At 44.2% G+C, this 17,520-nt stretch overlaps 1 protein-coding gene across 1 annotated transcript in view; it reads right to left on the minus strand.

The window, feature by feature from the left end:
• The window catches only part of LOC128455246 (NACHT, LRR and PYD domains-containing protein 6-like), a 42,172-nt gene extending 26,585 nt beyond the window's left edge, over nt 1-15,587 (minus strand). The window contains 6 exon segments of the mRNA XM_053438929.1: nt 5,419-5,930; nt 6,061-6,396; nt 12,709-12,882; nt 13,562-14,107; nt 14,109-15,339; nt 15,509-15,587. Of these exon segments, the coding sequence (XP_053294904.1) occupies nt 5,419-5,930; nt 6,061-6,396; nt 12,709-12,882; nt 13,562-14,107; nt 14,109-15,339; nt 15,509-15,587 (2,878 nt within the window).
• Nucleotides 15,588-17,520: the final 1,933 nt, after the last annotated feature.

A 17,520-nucleotide genomic window follows, 5' to 3' on the forward strand; every position in this document is an offset into this window, starting at 1 on the left:
CGATCTTCACAAAAATAGATACACAGGTGTATCATGACCAGACAAACAAAAAAGTCTTTAGATGCAATTGGAAAAACACAATAGGAAGCCTGTTTTTTGCATTAAGTGGCCATTTTGGCCATATTCCACATTTTTACTTTGATATACTTGTATCAGGGGTTTCATCTGATCAACTTCACATTGAGATCAGTGTCATCACAACAAGATAGAGATAAAAAGTTATTAAAAGATCGATTATTCGTCAAACGGTGTGACCGTGGCGTGGCACCAAATTTTGATTACACGCCCCCATATTCACAAATCACAATTCGTCTCATAGGGCTTTAACATTGGTGTGACATCCTCTGTCCTTAACCCTAAACAAGAGTAAGGAAAAACTACTAAAAACCCTTTTAACAGGGCAAAAATACGTAGAAACCTCAGAGAGAGCCACATGTGAGGGATCCCTCTCCCAGGACGGACAGAAGTGCAGTAGATGTCAGGTGTGGAGGAGAACATCATCAAGATTCAAGTTTTTAGCAGCATTGATGAGGGTAAACATTTTGAAGGATAACTTCAATACTATATATAAAGCAGTCCTGCTGCAATAATAGTCTATGGTCAGCAGCCAGCAAGATCATGATCCGCCATCCACTGCCGCTTATTGTGAGGACATTATAATTTGTCAGGACATTTTGAAATCAAATTGTTTGGGATCAGGGAGGACATTGGAGAGAACCTCTTCCTAAGTGAGCTCAGTTCTGGAGACATAAGGTTAATGTCTTTGGAAGACATCATCAGCAGTAACCCTGAACTTCTCCAGATTTTCAAGGATAACATTGTTCATCTCCTTCTCCTCCTGGAGATAGCTGTTGAACTTCTCCCGGTTGGTTTCATGACTTTGATAGACCTCGTGATAAGAAGCTTTGACCTTCTCCAGCTCTTCTTGGAAATCTTTCTTCTTCTTCTTCTCCTCCTTGAACTTCTCCTGGTTGGTTGCAACACTTTGGCAGACCTCGTGGTGGGAAGCTTTGAGCTTCTCCAGCTGTTCTTGGAAATCATTCTTTTTCCTCTTCTCCTCCTGGAGCTCGGTGTTGAACTTCTTCTGGTTGGTTGTGTGACTTTGGCAGACTTCATGATAACAAGCTTTGATATTCTCAAGCTCTTCTTTGAGAGAGTTCCGCATCCTCTTCTCCTCCTGGAGCTCAGTTTTGAACTTCTCCCTGTTTGCATTGCTGTACTTTTGTAACTGCTCCAGCTCTTGCTCTCATAAATGGCCGCGGGTTGGAGTCTAACAGGCTTTCCTCTTCGGGTCAGCAGCTCTACCAGCTGGCTAAACGCCACCCCAAACAGTTCTCTTCTTCCGGAACATTCCATTTATTCCTTGATTTCTTTATTAGGGCCCGAGCACCGAAATCGGTGGGAGGCCCTATTGAAATTGAAATGATTATAATTTTTTTTTTTTTCGTCAAATGAATTGGCTTTTTGAGGGCTTTAACATGCTCAAAAAGTTTCTAAAGTGTGCAGTAAATTAGAAATGTGTGTAAATTTATGTATTCTGAAGTATTTGGAAATGGGCGTGTCAAAATAGCTCAATAGCGCCACCTACGGAAAAGCCCCTCATTTAGCATTCAGCGATCCTCACGAAAATGAGGATAGTTGTGTATCATGACCAGATGCACAAAAAAGCCTCAAGGAGCATTATGAAAAACGCAACTGGAAGCCCGCCATCTTGGATTTAGTGGCCATTTTGGTCATATTCCATATTTTTACTTTGATGTACTTGTCGTAGAGCTTTCATCAGATCCACAACAAAATGGAGATCTAAAGTTATCAAAAAAAACACTTTTCGTCATACCGTCTGACCGTGGCATGGCGCCAAAGTTTGATGAAACGCCATCAAAACACGAGCTTCTGTATCTCAGACATATTTGGTCCAATCAACTCCAAACTAGACATGTAAGACAAGAGTCACGACCTGAAGCGATCTACACAGAAATCGTGACTTAAAATCACAGTGCCCCCTGGTGGCAGCAGGAAATGTCTTGTTTTTGGTACGTCTTACACTTTGATGTACTTGTCGTAGGGCCTTCGTCAGATCAACTTAAAAATTAGATGAGTCTCTTCACAACAAGATGAAGATCTAAAGTTATAAAAAAAAAAAATTTCGTCATACTGTGTGACCGTGGCGAGGCATCAAAGTTCATCAGCTCGCCATGACACACGAAATCGCTGTAACTTCGATGTTCATGGGTCCATCTCCCTCAAACTATGTGTGTCAATCTACAACCCCCGCTTGAAGATATTCAGATTGGTGTCAGGAAAGGGTGTGGCAAAAAAACTGACTAGCGCCCCCTAAAGGGAAGCCCTGGCACTACGATTGGTCTACATCTACAAAAATCTAGAGGGACATGTGTCTTTTCATGACAAAGAAATAAGTCTCTTGAACAGATATGCTAAACCATACAGGAAGCCTGCCATTTTGGATTTGGTGGCCATATTCCACACTTTTACTTTGATGTACTTATTGTAGAGCTTTCATCAGATCAACCTAAAATTAAGTGCAGTGTCATCACAACAACATGGAGATAAAAATGTATTAAAAGATTGACGTCCACTCACACGGTGTGACCTGCTGGCTACAGGAAGTGAAGCGTTTATCCTTGCAGCAGTGCGCAAATGCATGCAATGCAGAGACAAGCGCTTGGTCATTGAACGTTCTCTCTTCACCGACCGCAACAGACTTGAAATTGCCTGTGCTCGGGCCCGTTAGTGCTACAACGTAGCCCTAGTTTTTACATGTTTCCTTTCAATAGTCATATTTCATCACAAAATGCAAAAATCTAGATTAATAATCGTGGATTCCAGCAGTCCCCTGAATGTATTATTATTCTCTGTGAAATCAGTGAAAATGTAAAATAAATCTTTTGTCTCACATTGTTTAAGACAATGAAATAAAACTGTGAATCCACAATTACTGCTGTTTGGAAATGTCTTAAATCTGCAAAAAGTATTACATATAAAGTATATTTGCCAATATATTGGTTCATTGGATTTTGTATTCCCCACTATCAACATTGGCATCTGCACCACATGTCCACAAAGGACGGGCTCTAAGGTTTTAGTTTTTTGCGGACTGGACAGAGCAGGTAGATGAGTCGGTTCGGGTCTTAACCTAAACCTAACCCTAACCTTAAAACAAATTCTTAACCTTCAAACAGTCCTTTGAATTTGTGAGGAACAGACAAAATGTCCTAATAATTATGGTATTGGACAAAAATTTGGCTTCAAAACTATAGACAGACATGCACCAGTTTATCATAATTATGAATCTGACCCAGGACAAACGAGATCCCATGAAATTTCCACAGTGGAGGAGGCAGAGCGAGATTTGAGGCTCCGTCATCGCTGATTTTCTTTTGACCATAATTCATTGACAGAAAAATCCGTCAATGATATGAATTTAGTTCATTAATCATCTAGAGTAGCAGGGCTTCATCTTCATCGAGCAGGTGGCGCTGTGGCTTTAAGTCATGATGTCTTTGTTGATGTCATTAGGTCGCGAGTCTTGTCTCACGTTTAGACTTGATTGGACTCAATATGTCTTAGATTCAGAAGCTTGTGTTTGATGGCGTGTAATCAAACTTTTATTCCACGCCACGGCCACACGGCCTTAAAACCATGTGAATATCTTCAAGGGGGGATGTTAATACACACATGTAGTGTGAGTGAGATAGCACCAAGAACACTGAAGTTACAGCAATTTTGTTTTTCACGGCGAGATGATGAACTTTAATGCCACGCCATTAATATGTAATTTGATGAAAATTCACAGTAAGCTTATGCCTACATTATAAATGTCTTGAGACCAATTTGACACAGTTTGACATGGTTGAGGAGGAATACATCCAAGTGTAAAGGCCTGTTTTGACGGACACGGACAGATAGGACCCCCCTCTCCGTAGACTGGATGCCAGACGAACCCCGCCCACAACATTTTTGGTCGGGAAGTTCGGTCTGTAGTCGCTCCGTTGAGGAAAAATTATGCCCGACCGGGCCAATCAGATTGTTAGGGCGGGCTTTATACGATGATTGACAGATGATCAACGGTAACGTAATCAACCACGTCATCAAAGTGCCCTTGGGTTGAATTCGTTTTCAACAAACATGCCTGCCGCTGGCGAGCTGAGATGTGTAGATGCTGCCATTGAGTCTGTTTTAGAAGACATCGACAGCGCATTCATTTTGAAAGATGAACACAGAACGTGGAGGCTAGTGATGTGTCGGTCGTGAACGATTCGTTTGTTTTGAACGAATCTTTACAAGGACTCGGGAGTAACGAGTCCTCTCAAAGAGTGATTCGTTCATTTTTTTTTCGTGGCCGCGCATCGGGACTGTTGCATAGGCTGATGCAGGTCACGTGACAAATGATCCAAAGACTCGTATCCGGCAGATGAACGAATCACTGATCCGAAGACTCTGTTGGCAGAATCTGAAGACACGGTCGGGAGGTGAACGATTCGTTCATCTGCCGGGTACGAGTCTTTGGATCATTTTCCGGGGGACCTCCATAGGCTCAGAAGAGGAAACAGTTACCTCATTCCCTTTCGCGTGACTGCTGTTTTGGGAAGACGTGAATGATATTCGTTCACAAGTCATACTGACTGGTTTTGTTATTTCACTTTACATTTTCACTTACAGTTTAGTGCAGTGTAATTGTTTGCCATGATAATTAAATGCCAGTGTGATAATAAATGACAATTTAAAACCATACAAACTGTCCTGTTGTACTGTGTTTAATAGAGGTTTTCTTTAAAAAAATATGATCTGCCACACAAAAGTTGTCAGTCATGGCTGTCTCCAAGGGGACCGTAGCCCTTCCCTACCCTCCCCCACAGTTTTGCACTAGGTGACTTGCAAGCCATCTAGAAGTTAGTGTGTCGCTTTGAATGAAATGACATATTAATCAAATGTGATGTTAAATGTTGTTATTGTAACCCAAAATCCCAATATTGCACCATTATTTTTTTATAATTTACACTTTGCATATAATAATAACACACTTTACATTATAGACAAGTTTACAACAGTATGGTTTTTTAAAGTTAAAAAAGTTTGTCAAGAAGATATTTGTAACAAAATATATACATAAATGAGGTTAAATAAAAATTAAGTTAAATCACACTATTCAGCCACACATAGATAACAATAACAGTAATTAAATCACACTAAAAACCAAAGGAAAGTTCTGTAAAGGCCCTAAAACGGCTGTTTAGGGCCTGCTCTAAGGCAGGTTCGCATTTAAGAAAACAAGCTCCCGGACCTTGGATGGGCTGAGCCTTTTTCTCCGATCTGAAATTATCTGCCCGGTTTTAGAGAAAACTCTCTCAGAAGGCACAGATGTGGCCACAATGCACGGTCTTGTCTTCATGACCTCACTGAGGCTTTTGTAAACACCTAAACACCTCATCCACCATGCCAGAGGGTCTGATGTGCGGGGTAAAAGTGGCTCAGCAAGGTAAGCCCGCATCTCCATCATGGCATTAGTAGAGACAGTTGGTGTGGAAGTAGAAGGCCTAAAGGTTGCAACCCTCTCATCAAAGTCCTCCAAAAACATGGCCCCTGTACTGGCAGCTGTAGCAGAATGTGGATCCTCGGCTTCCTCCCTATTGAGGGGGTTAACACGTGCTGCAGCTGATGTCAATCTCTTCACTACTTCGTCTGCTACTTTGCTGTTGACAAAGGCTTGCTTTTTGAACCTCTGGTCCAAGCAGGTAGCATCAGCAAGCTTCTCAATGTACTCCACTTTACTGAACCTCTTCAACATTTCTGTCATCAGGCTGTCCACGAGACCTTTAACAGGTTCATGGATGGAGGGATTCCTTTGATTGCGGGCAACACACCTCTGAAGGCCTCTTGCCATTAAAATGACTTTGGAGGCAGTCACAAACCTAAAGAAATGAAAAAAAATTTAAATATAATTAATACAATGTATTATTAAAAAGCCAATACATACATAAAAAACAGGTATGAGTTTGCAATCTTGATTTAAAATAGGTGTTGATCACTTAATCTACATACCTCTCAGCGCTCACTTCAGTTGTGACCTCCTCAAAGGGCTTGATAACGTCCACTGTTTCTTTAACAATTTCCCATTCTTCTAGGGACAAGGTTGGCAGAGACGCATTCACAAGTGCCAGGGTGGAGATGACAGGATCTTTGACCTCTAAGATTATTTTCAACATGTAGAATGTTGAATTCCACCTTGTGGCCACATCCTGCTTTAGGCGTAATTGCTCCTGTCCCATCTGTTGCTGAGTGGCCTTGAGCTTCTCTGAAGCCACTGTGCTCCTGTGAAAAAACTCAACAATGGCTTTGACCTTTTGCAATATGCTTTGGACCATCTTCAGGGCAGTTCTGACAATAAGGTTCAGAACATGGGCAAAACAGGGGGTGTGGTCCCAGTGAAGGTCTCTCACAGCTGACACAATGTTGGCAGCATTGTCTGTGACACAGGCTACAATTTTGTCCTTTACACCCCATTCTTCACTAACCCTGGTCAGCTCCGTTGCAAGATTGCCAGCAGTGTGTCTTTCTGTCATGACAAAACAGTCCAGGAGTTTTGAGGTCACTTGAAAATCCTCCATGAAATGACAAGTCACAGACATGTAACTTGTGGTAGTTATTGAGGTCCAGCAGTCTGTTGTGAGACATACAGCCATGGCAGACTTGATTTTGTCCATGACCTCAGTTCTGAGTTTCTTATACATCATTGGTAGAATTTTTGTGGAAATTGTTTTTCTACCTGGTAGGCTGTATGATGGGTCCAGAAGCTTTGAATATTCCCTGAAGCCTTTGTCCTCAACCACAGAAAGGGGCTGGAAATCACAGGCAATCATTTTGACCAGAGCCTCATCCAGTTTACTCTGTCTTAACGGATCCATTGGCCTTGTAACAAAGCTGCCCATTGAGGTTTGTTGTTGTGGCCTCCGTGGCCTAACTGCTGCTTGGGTGGTGGTAAGTGCTGCTGGAAAGGTGGATGCTGTGGACATGGTCAACATAGCAGTTGCAGGCCCAGTTGAAGAGGTGCTGCTGGTGGAAGCAGCTCCTGCTGCCGCAGTACCATCATCACTGTCTCCTCTAACTTGTGCTAAGAGCACAGTTGGATGTGCACATTTAACGTGCCTTCTCAAGTTGGAGGTGCTTCCTCCTTGAATGGATAAAAGCTTGTTGCAAATTTGGCATTTCGCTTTTGTAGAAGAAATGCTTTCAAAATGAGACCAAACATCACTCCTTTTTCTAGTGCTCATTCTCTTAACCTAATCCAAGTAGTGTCTCTCCTGTCCTGACTGCAAGTTTCATCTCATCTCATCTCATTTTCGTCCGCTTATCCGGGGTCGGGTCGCGGGGGGAGCAGCTCAAGCAGGGGGCCCCAGACTTCCCTTTCCCGGGCCACATTGACCAACTCTGACGGGGGATCCCGAGGCGTCCCCAGGCCAGTGTTGAGATATAATCTCTCCACCTAGTCCTGGGTCTTCCCCGAGGTCTCCTCCCCACTGGACGTGCCTGAAACACCTCCCAAGGAAGGCGCCCAGTGGGCATCCTTACCAGATGCCCGAACCACCTCAGCTGACTCCTTTCTAAGTAAAGGAGCAGCGGCTCTAGTCCGAGTTCCTCACGGATGGCTGAGCTTCTCACCCTATCCCTAAGGGAGACGCCAGCCACCCTTCTGAGAAAACTCATCTCGGCCGCTTGTACTGCAAGTCACTTAATGCAAAACTGTGGGGGAGGATGGGGAATGGCCTCAGTCCCCTTGGAGACAGCCATGACTGACAGCTCTACTTCAATACTGTCTCCACCCTTATTTGTCACCTACATGAAGTGCAATAGGCCCTACATGTGTAACCTGATCTCTTTCAATTGGTGTGAACTGTGAACTTACTGCATGCCCCCTTCATGTGGACATCTCACTCAAAGTTCACAGACTTAAATCAAGTTTGTCTTACACAGACTTTTCCATATAATATAAGACCATTTTACTTGAATTTCACATTTGTGTGGCAGATCATATTTTTATTAAGAAAACCTCCTCTATTAAATACAGTAAACCATGACAGTTTGTATGGTTTTAAATTGTCATGTATTATCACACTGGCATTTAATTATCAAGGGAAATAATTACATTGCACTAAACTGTAAGTGTAAATGTAAAGTGAAAATTTGGGAAAATAATCTAGCTGCGATTTTCCCCCCAAATATTGCGATTAAGATTTAATATGCGATTTTTTTTATTTTATCCTCTTTTTCTCCCCTAAAAAAGTAAATGAATGATTTAAATATGACCAACACAATATTAGATACTGTACAATATTCTTTCCCACATTTTTATTTAACTGCTCATTACAGAAAGAAAAGATGGGGGAGCAGCTGGAGATGAACGACGTGCGAACGAGCTGAACACGTTCTTCAATAGGTTCAACTCCAACCCCCCCACCCCCAGCGGACCCTCCGCTGACTCTATGACTGCCTCTACTGCTTCTCTGAGCAACAACCCCCCACCACCTCCTGCAACACACACATCTCTGCACCACCCTAAAACCCACCACTGACATCCCACACCCCCCAATCTGGACTCCACATCACAGCCAGCCAGGTGAGGAGAGAGCTGGAGAGGCTCAAACCGAGGAAAGCTGCGGGGCCGGACCGCATCAGCCCTCGTGTGCTGAAGGCCTGTTCCAGCCAGCTCTGTGGAGTTCTCCAGCACCTCTTCAACCTGAGCCTACACCTTCAGAGAGTGCCAGTGCTCTGGAAAACATCCTGCCTGGTCCCAGTGCCCAAAAAAGGACGTCCTGCTGCACTGGAGGACTACAGGCCGGTGGCACTGACTTCTCACATCATGAAGGTCATGGAAAGACTGGTCCTGGCCCACCTCAGACCGCTGGTGTGCCCATCGCAAGACCCCCTGCAGTTTGCATATCAGCCCCATGTTGGGGTTGATATATTATATTGGTATAATTACTATCATATATAAATATATATTATATACTGTACTATTTTTTATATACTGTCTAACAATAACATTTACCATCATATCATCAGTACTATTACCATCATCTGCCACTGCACCTTATCTACCTATTTATCTTATGTTTCTGTTCTTATTCTTTCTACTGCAATATTTTATATTTTATTCTATTGTATTGTATTTTATTGTATTCAAATGTACCGGCTGCTATGACGACTTAATTTCCCTTCGGGGATAAATAAAGTAATCTATCTATCTATCTATCTATCTTACTACTCTCAAGTCAGTAACATTTCCAGTGTTGGGAAGGATACTTTAAAAACGTATTCCCTTACTGAATACAGTAACGTATTCCGTTACATTAACTAATCTGAATAACGTATTCTGAATACTTGGATTACTTCCAAATTGAATTGTATTTTATAATTGTAAGAATACGGCGTTGTTATGGTCAGGCCCTGGATGTGAGGGAAGGGCAGCTCCGTTCCGGTTCATTTCCGGGTGGACGTGCAGCGGTATGGAGGCGCCGGGCCTCAGAACACCCCCATGCTGAACACCTCCGTCTCGCAGATGTGCATGTAGGTGACCGGGGGGCTCTGGAGCCCCGCCGCCCCGGAGCTCGGCTTGCTTTTCCGGGGAGCGATTCTCAGACACACCGGAGGCTGAAGCACCGCGCTGCGCCAAGGCTCCCTCGCGGTGCTTCAGCCTCCGGTGTGACCGGCACAAAGTTTAAACATGGGAGTGGATGGGAGCCAGCTGTTATTTAAGGCTTGGCGCTGCGCTGAAGCGTCCGGTGTGAACCCGGCGTTAGTAAATAACTCACAATGCCTTGCTTAGCATACGTCACATACTACGTTGCTCTGATTGGTTGTAGGTCTATCCAATTGAGCGAAGAGGAATTTTACTTCCTGGTCAGTTGAAACACGCCCCATAATCACAGCCCAATGGAGCGGTCTCAGACTCACATTCTGACTAGAATTGTGAGTCTGACAACGTCAGGCTATCCTCTCCGGGCTCCGCGGATAGCTTTTTGTGCAGCTCTGATTTTTCTAACTACACGTCGGCATGGCGGAGAGCCTACGGATAGCCATTGGCTGTGATTTGTCTGCTAACGACAGTATTTCTGAACGACATCATTTCCGGACCTCAAACTTCCTGTTTCATTTCCTATATCACAATAAACCCAAACACAACTACGATTCTACGATTATTATGACAAGTGTGTTAAGCCAGCGGCAGGGGTGGACTGGCCATCTGGCATACCGGGCATCGTCCCGGTGGGCCGTTGACCAAATGTGGGCCGGTCTGGTCCGCTATGGTTTTTTTTCCGTTTTTTTTTCTCTTCTTCCTCTCTAAATTCCCTCCAATTGGGCCGGCCAATTGGCTACAGAGGGCTAGCAGTGTGTTGCCAGCATCGACACATATTATTGGTCTATTGTTTGTAATGGTCAATCAATCATGGGCTGACAGGCTCAGAGAGCCCTGACAGTGCTGTCAATCACAACACAAACCAGGGTGGGGCGGGACCTCATGCTATTGGCGGGGGAGTCGCGGGACGGGCTGCTGCTGAGACAGAAACTTAAAATGGATAATAAGAGTTAAAAACGCCCGGGTGGCACTGAGAAGCATCGGAGAAAAAAAGCTGAAGTCTCTGGAGGTGGAGGCTGCTACATGTGCCAAACTGACGGACCTGTTTGGTGCCGGGTTCACCAGCCCAGCAGCAGCAGCAGGTGCGCCGGGAGACGAGCGAGGAGGACTCGACAATGATGAGCGAGTGGAGGCAGACATGGTAAGTAACGTTGGCATGGGGCTGGCTAGGCTACATTTTTTAGACATGTCCAAAACAAAGTAGAAAACGTTTTTGATTTTGTTTTAATATGCCGAAATGTGATATTATGGGTTATTATTGTTCAGATGATTTAGCTAAGCTAGCTAAGAGCTGCTAACGTCGTTTACTGTTGCCATAGCAACAGTAAACTTTCTGAGCTGTAAATAGAGATGAGAGTGCCTATGTGTTGATCCTTAATGGTGTGATCATGTACACTAAATTATCAATTATTACAGGTTGTTGTGATATATTTGAGGAGTCGTTCTCCCTCTGTTTTATATGTGGACATTTGGGACCACTGTTAGAATTTGGTAAGTTTATCATGTATTTTTTAATGTATAAATTCATACTTTATAATTATAAACATTTTCAAAAGGTTTTAAAAGAAACACACATCCAAAAAGTTCTCAACTCTAGGTGCAGGACAGAGGAAAACATTTTCTTTATTTTTCAGACATTATAATGTATCCATGTCCTTCTCAGGTTGACCACTCGACATGTGAGAGCCTGAGGAGTTGTTTTCCAGACACAGGTAGAGCTGGCAGGGGCGTCACCCTGGGCCTGCCCTTTTGGGCTGGGCTTCAGCTGCAGATCTAAAGGCTGCTTCCAGGGGCATGGGGCCCTCAGCCTTTGTTTTTCTTTGCTTCTGCACCTTACAACATACATCACACCTTATTTTCACACATCCAAACACTGTTAACACCACTGACGCGTAACATATTTTACACATCCCACTACGTAGTTAGAGCTATCTTGATTTGGGGTTAAATACATTTACTTTTGGCTTGAGAGGTTTGTGTGTGGCCTCCCTTCTTGTTGCCATCTTTGAGATAGGTGGTAACAGTAGTATGCATGAGAGAAGACGCCGCGAGATTTGTGGACTTCTATGTGGTGTCCGCTGATAATGTAGTGGGCTGGTCTGGACAGACAATGCCAGGGCTGAATTTTTGTCCCAGTCCACACCTGGCCAGCGGAGTTTCTCCGGCTGACATTGGCTGGTTAGAGCCCTGACGCCATTTGTGTACGGTCACATACGGTTATAACCAACTTTCATAACGCTGCTAGCGTCCTAGCCACCATGCTAATTGTGGTGGTAACTGTGCAAAAACATGCTGTCACGACTTAAATTCCACGGCTATCATGACACTGTTTCTCAAACACCGTCAGGTTAGAAGCAAACACTTGGTAGTAGTTAGTGTCGGGAGTCCCTGCTGACTGTGTGTGGAAGGTGTGGGGGGGGGGGGGGGGGGGGGGGGGTAGCTAGCTGCTTCCGTGTAGCTTCAAGTAGTTGAATTAGCAACGCAGTTCGGAAACAAGACCGGGGAACCGCTTCGCTAAGTAACGAAAACATAAGCAATTTGACCCTCTGGGTGTCGCTTTATTTTATTTTGTTGCTATCGAACACATATATGTGAGGAAAGCCGGGAGGAGATAAATAATGAACGTGGACTTCTTCCGAGAAGTGGGAGAGCGTGGCCTAGGGGATAGAGCGGGTGTTCTGCAACAAGAAGGTTGCTGGTTCAAATCCCACTCTTTCCCATCTGTATGCCTAAGTGTCCTTGGCAAGATACTGAACCCCTAAAATGGCCCCTCATAAATGTTGAGTGTAAAAAAAAAAAAGTAAGTCAAATGACATGTAATGTAATGGAATGTAAAACTCGTGCGGTAGGCTTCTTTAAGCTCGTCTTCCCCGCGCCACCTACTGTTCTGGCGCCGAATTGTTTTCAGCACCGGAGAACTATAAATGAAAAAGTGTCCGTCCGACCGTCCGTAACGGACTCGGAGAAGCATACAGAGGCCTTAACTGATCACTGGGGGAAGCCCAGCAGAACTGTAACACTTCAAATAAATAATGACCGAATAAGGATTTAAGGACCTTAGAGTTTCCAGTCGACAGTTTGGACTCTCTAGTCCAGAACACAGCAGCTTCACTCCTGAATCCTGCAGGCTGTTGAAGCTCAGATCCAGTTCTCTCAGATGTGAGGGGTCCGTCTTCAGAGCTGAAGCCACGACTTCACAGTGAGTCTCTGAGAGTCCACAACCAATGAGTCTGTAATTAAAGAAAATAGCGCATCTGTTAGAATTAGGGGGACTCACACTGCACTGGTTGGTGGTGGCGTACAAACGCAGGGTGGTAATTCTAATTTGAAAAGAAAGAAGAATAAACAATTTTTCCTGCTTATTCAGTTTAAGGAGGAGTCAGTGATTCTCATCCAGAACACTTATTCAGTGATTGTCTCCACACACTTGACTAGCTGTTTGTTTATATATATATATATGTGAAGTATATATACAATAATCTCTCTTGCACCGCACACGCACATGGTGGTCTGAACCCTCAAACTCCAGGACAGTGATCACATTGAATTTCACTCTCCATATCTGATCTAGTTGTTCTGTATGTACATGAGACCAATGAGAATGTATATGTATACATAATAATAATATCTTTATTACACACAAACACCAGACACACACACTGAATTTCAGTCTCCAATCAACCTAACTCCGATCTACATGTCTTTGGGTTTGGAAAGGAAGCTGGAGAACCCAGAGAAAACCCTGCAGACACAAGGAGAACATCCGCCTCACAGAACGGCTGCACTAACAGTGTTGACCACTGCAACACCATGCTATCCAAAACAATGACAATCATTTAACACTGTGTGTATTTGAAGAACGACTCATCTACACTGATTGAACATGTTATTGATCATGTCTGGACTCACATAGCCTTCCTGCAGTTCCTCACAGCTGGGATCAGTCTCCGTCGACCCTGGTCTGGTGTGTTGAATTTTTTCAGGTCCAACTCATCCAGAACCTCCTCTGACATCTGCAGCATGAAGGCCAGAGCTGAGCAGTGGATCTCAGAGAGTTTCTTCATTGATTTGTTCTCTGACGTCAGGAACTGTTGCATCTGCTGATGAACTGAGTGGTCGTTCATCTCAGTCAGACAGTGGAAGATGTTGATGCTTCTGTCAGGAGAGATGTCACCACTCTCCATCTTCGTCAGGTTGTGGATGACTCTTTGGATGATCTCTGGATTGTATTCTTTCTGACCCAGCAGGCCTCCTAAGACTCTCTGGTTGGACTCCAGACTGAGGCCGTGAAGGAAGCGAACAAACAGGTCCAGATGACCATTTGTACTGGTGAGGGATTTCCTCATCGTTCCCTTGAGGAAGTCATCCAGGGAGAAAGTACTGTCTGTGTCCCCATATGTTCCCAAGAAGTATTTGAGTTCTTCTGTGTTCCTCTTGGTGTAACAGTGGAACATGTACGCTCAGATGAACAAAGCAGTAGACTGATTTCTGGAAGATCACACACTCTCTTCTGAAGATCTGAGTACAAACTCCTGAGTACACTGAGGCCTCTGTGACATTAAGACCACACCACTCTAGGTCTTCTTGGTAGAACATGATGTTTCCTTCCTCCAGATGTTTAAACGCCAGCCTCCCCAGCTTCAGAAGAACGTCCCTGTCAGCCTCTGTCAGCTGCAGTGGAGTCATCTCATGTCCCTCACCGTACTTGTTGTTTTTCCTCTTTGTCTGAACCAGCAGGAAGTGGGAGTAGAGGTCAGTCAGGGTCTTGGGCAGCTCTCCTCTCTGGTCTGTGGTCAACATGTCCTCCAGAACTTTAGCACTGATCCAGCAGAAGACTGGGATTTGACACATGATGTGGAGGGTCCTGGACGTCTTGATGTGTGAGATGATTCTGCTGCACAGCTCTTCATCACTGAATCTCCTCCTGAAGTACTCCTCCTTCTGAGCAACAGTGAAGCCTCGTACTTCTGTGACCCTGTCAACACATGTAGGAGGAAACTGATTGGCTGCCGCAGGTCGGGAGGTTATCCAGATGAGAGCAGAGGGAAGCAGATTCCCCAGGATGAGGCTTGTCAGCAGCACGTTGACTGATGACCTCTGTGTGACATCAGACACAAGCTCCCTGTGGTTGAAGTCCAGAGAAAGTCTGCTTTCATCCAGGCCATCTAAGATGAACAAAGGTTTACAGACAGTGAGCGTCTCTGCCGTGAGCTTCTCTAACGTTGGATGGAAAACACTGAGCAGCGTGAGAAGACTGTACTGCTCGTCTTTCACCAGGTTCAGCTCCCTGAAAGAAAGCACAATCAGCAGACCCACATCTTGGTTTTCTAAACCCTCTGCCCAGTCCAGAGTGAACTTCTGCACTGAGAAGGTTTTTCCAACGCCAGCGACACCATTGGTCATGACGATTCTGATGCTGCTCTGCTGGTCAGTTAAGGCTTTAAAGATATCGTGGCACTTGATGGGAGTGTCGTGGAGGCCTTTCATCTTGGAAGCCGTCTCAAGCTGCCCCACCTCATGTTGAGTATTAACCTCTTCACTCTGTCCCTCTGTGATGTAGAGCTCAGTGTAGATCCTGTTGAGGAGGGTTCTACTTCCTTTTTCATCAGTTCCTTCAGTCACATGTTCACATCTCCTCCTCAGACTGAGCTTATGTTCATCTAAAAACCCCTGCAGACTACGATCTGCTGAAAGACAAGAAACAATGTCAGAGACAGAGAATCTGCTGATTGTTTTTATCAGATACAATAAAAGCTTTCTAACTCTGTGGTTTTATAACGATGTTAAATGTTGATGTAGTGCAGCTGGTAACCAGAACGATCGTGCATTTTGTGATAAAAGCATGAAATTTGGTACACTTATAGCCAAAGGCATTCTCAAAAGATTTGGATATGGAGCCACAATGAATTTTCAAAATGGCGCCCATGGCAGCCATCTTTCAAAATGGCTGTCAGTAACAACTGTTCGCTTATGAATGATGGATATAATATGATGTTTCAGGCTTATTTACCATACATAGTACTTGGTAAATGTCTTTTGGATAATCTAAATTTGTCATTAAATATTCAAGATGGCTGACATCTTCAAGATTGCAGCCATCACTTTTATGACTGTCTGATATGGGTGATCTCGGTGTCAAACCAGTATTATTTTTTATTTCCTTTTCTTTGTGCAGAATTCAAATTTGGAACTTTACAATTGGCCAGAAGCTTCCTTCTAACTCAGAAATGGTGACCACAATAGTCACACTTGGTGACCACTGGTCACCTACAACAAGATGGCAGCCATATTTCTGAAATTAAATCTATAATTTCAAGTACACTATCATCTATTTTATTGTAATTGAAATGTTACCCAATGAAAAAAAAAAAAAGTAATAGAGTGGATGTTGAAGCACAACCAGGGCACACTGGTGACACCACTGCTGTGAAACTCAGCATGGGGTTCAGTGCCAGCTAAACACACTCCTCTTATGGGTTTCCCAAAGGAAAAAAGCACGTACTTAGCCTACGCACGTGCCCATGCATCACAATGGGCACAAAGCACGTGCGTAGGCTAAGAACATGCTTTTTTCCTTTGGGAAACCCATCCATTGCCCTTTTCTGTATTTAATGTGCTAGTTGTGGTGTAAGTTAAGTGGTAGTGTAGTTTAGTTTCCTAAATGCTATCTAATTCTAGGCCCACATCTGCTTAGCTTACAGAGTTAGATGTAGTTAGATAGCCGCACCTGAATGGACAGGATGTGCCAGCGCGGGAGAGCCGAGCCAAGGGTAACGGGGCTTTATATGATTTTCATATAGTTACCCGGATGGTGTACAGATCGCACAGGAATTAAATGGTACTGGATGAACGATCGGGCTAGGTGTAGGGTAATGTTATCCGAACCTAGTTGTATCCCATACTTGAATGTGTTTCCCTGTAGTAAAAGGTGGTAAAAGGATAACCCCTCTGCCTTTACTGCAGACATTGTTTTTCTTACCTGACAAAATGTCGAAGAAGTTCCAGCTTGTGAATTTTGATGGTCAAGGACCATCAACATCTTGCACAGCCAAGACTGACTGGAATCTCTGCATTATATGCCAAGAGCACACGGCAGAGGCATTGAGATGTCCTTTGCAGTCCACGCGAGCAGACAAGGGGAGTGGATACACTTCACTTGCGGAGCAGTTAATCCAGTTTAATGAACTTGGTCAGCTCTCTTCAACGTTGTCAATTGGAAGACTGGATGAGGGCCATGGTATTGAAGCTGCCATGATTGCAAACAAAGCACAATACCATCACACATGCAGGCTGAAGTACAACGAAACCAAGTTGCAAAGAGCAAAAAAGCGAGCTTCGGGTGAATGTCCTGATCAACAGTCAGAATCGAAACTCAGAAGGTCCCAACCGATCCGGACTCCTGAAATGAGACAGGAAGACATCTGTTTTTTTTTGTAAACAGCCTGCTGGCAATGAAGGCCTTCATGAGGCTGCAACCTTCCAATTGGACAATCGGGTGCGCGCTGCTGCAACCCTACTCCAAGACACAGAATTGCTTGGACGACTTAGTGCTGGGGACATGGTGGCTATAGAAGCCAAGTATCATACCAGATGCCTAATAGGTCTCTATAATCGTGCCAGAGGGGCAAACTTAGAAGGTCTTCAAGGTAATGGCCAGGGACATGCAGCGTCAACTTCTAGTGTTGTGTTTGCTCAGTTGGTGCTTTATATAGAAGAGACCAGACAGCAAGATGGGTCGGCACCTATATTTAAACTAGCTGAACTTGCCCAGCTCTACAAGTCACGGATGGAACAGCTAGGTGTAGAGGTTGATAACAGAGTTCACTCTACACGGCTGAAACAGAGACTTCTTGCAGAGTTCCCCGATA

This window comes from Pleuronectes platessa, chromosome 13 (genome assembly GCF_947347685.1).
Source record: "Pleuronectes platessa chromosome 13, fPlePla1.1, whole genome shotgun sequence".
In the NCBI taxonomy this organism is placed as follows: domain Eukaryota; kingdom Metazoa; phylum Chordata; class Actinopteri; order Pleuronectiformes; family Pleuronectidae; genus Pleuronectes; species Pleuronectes platessa.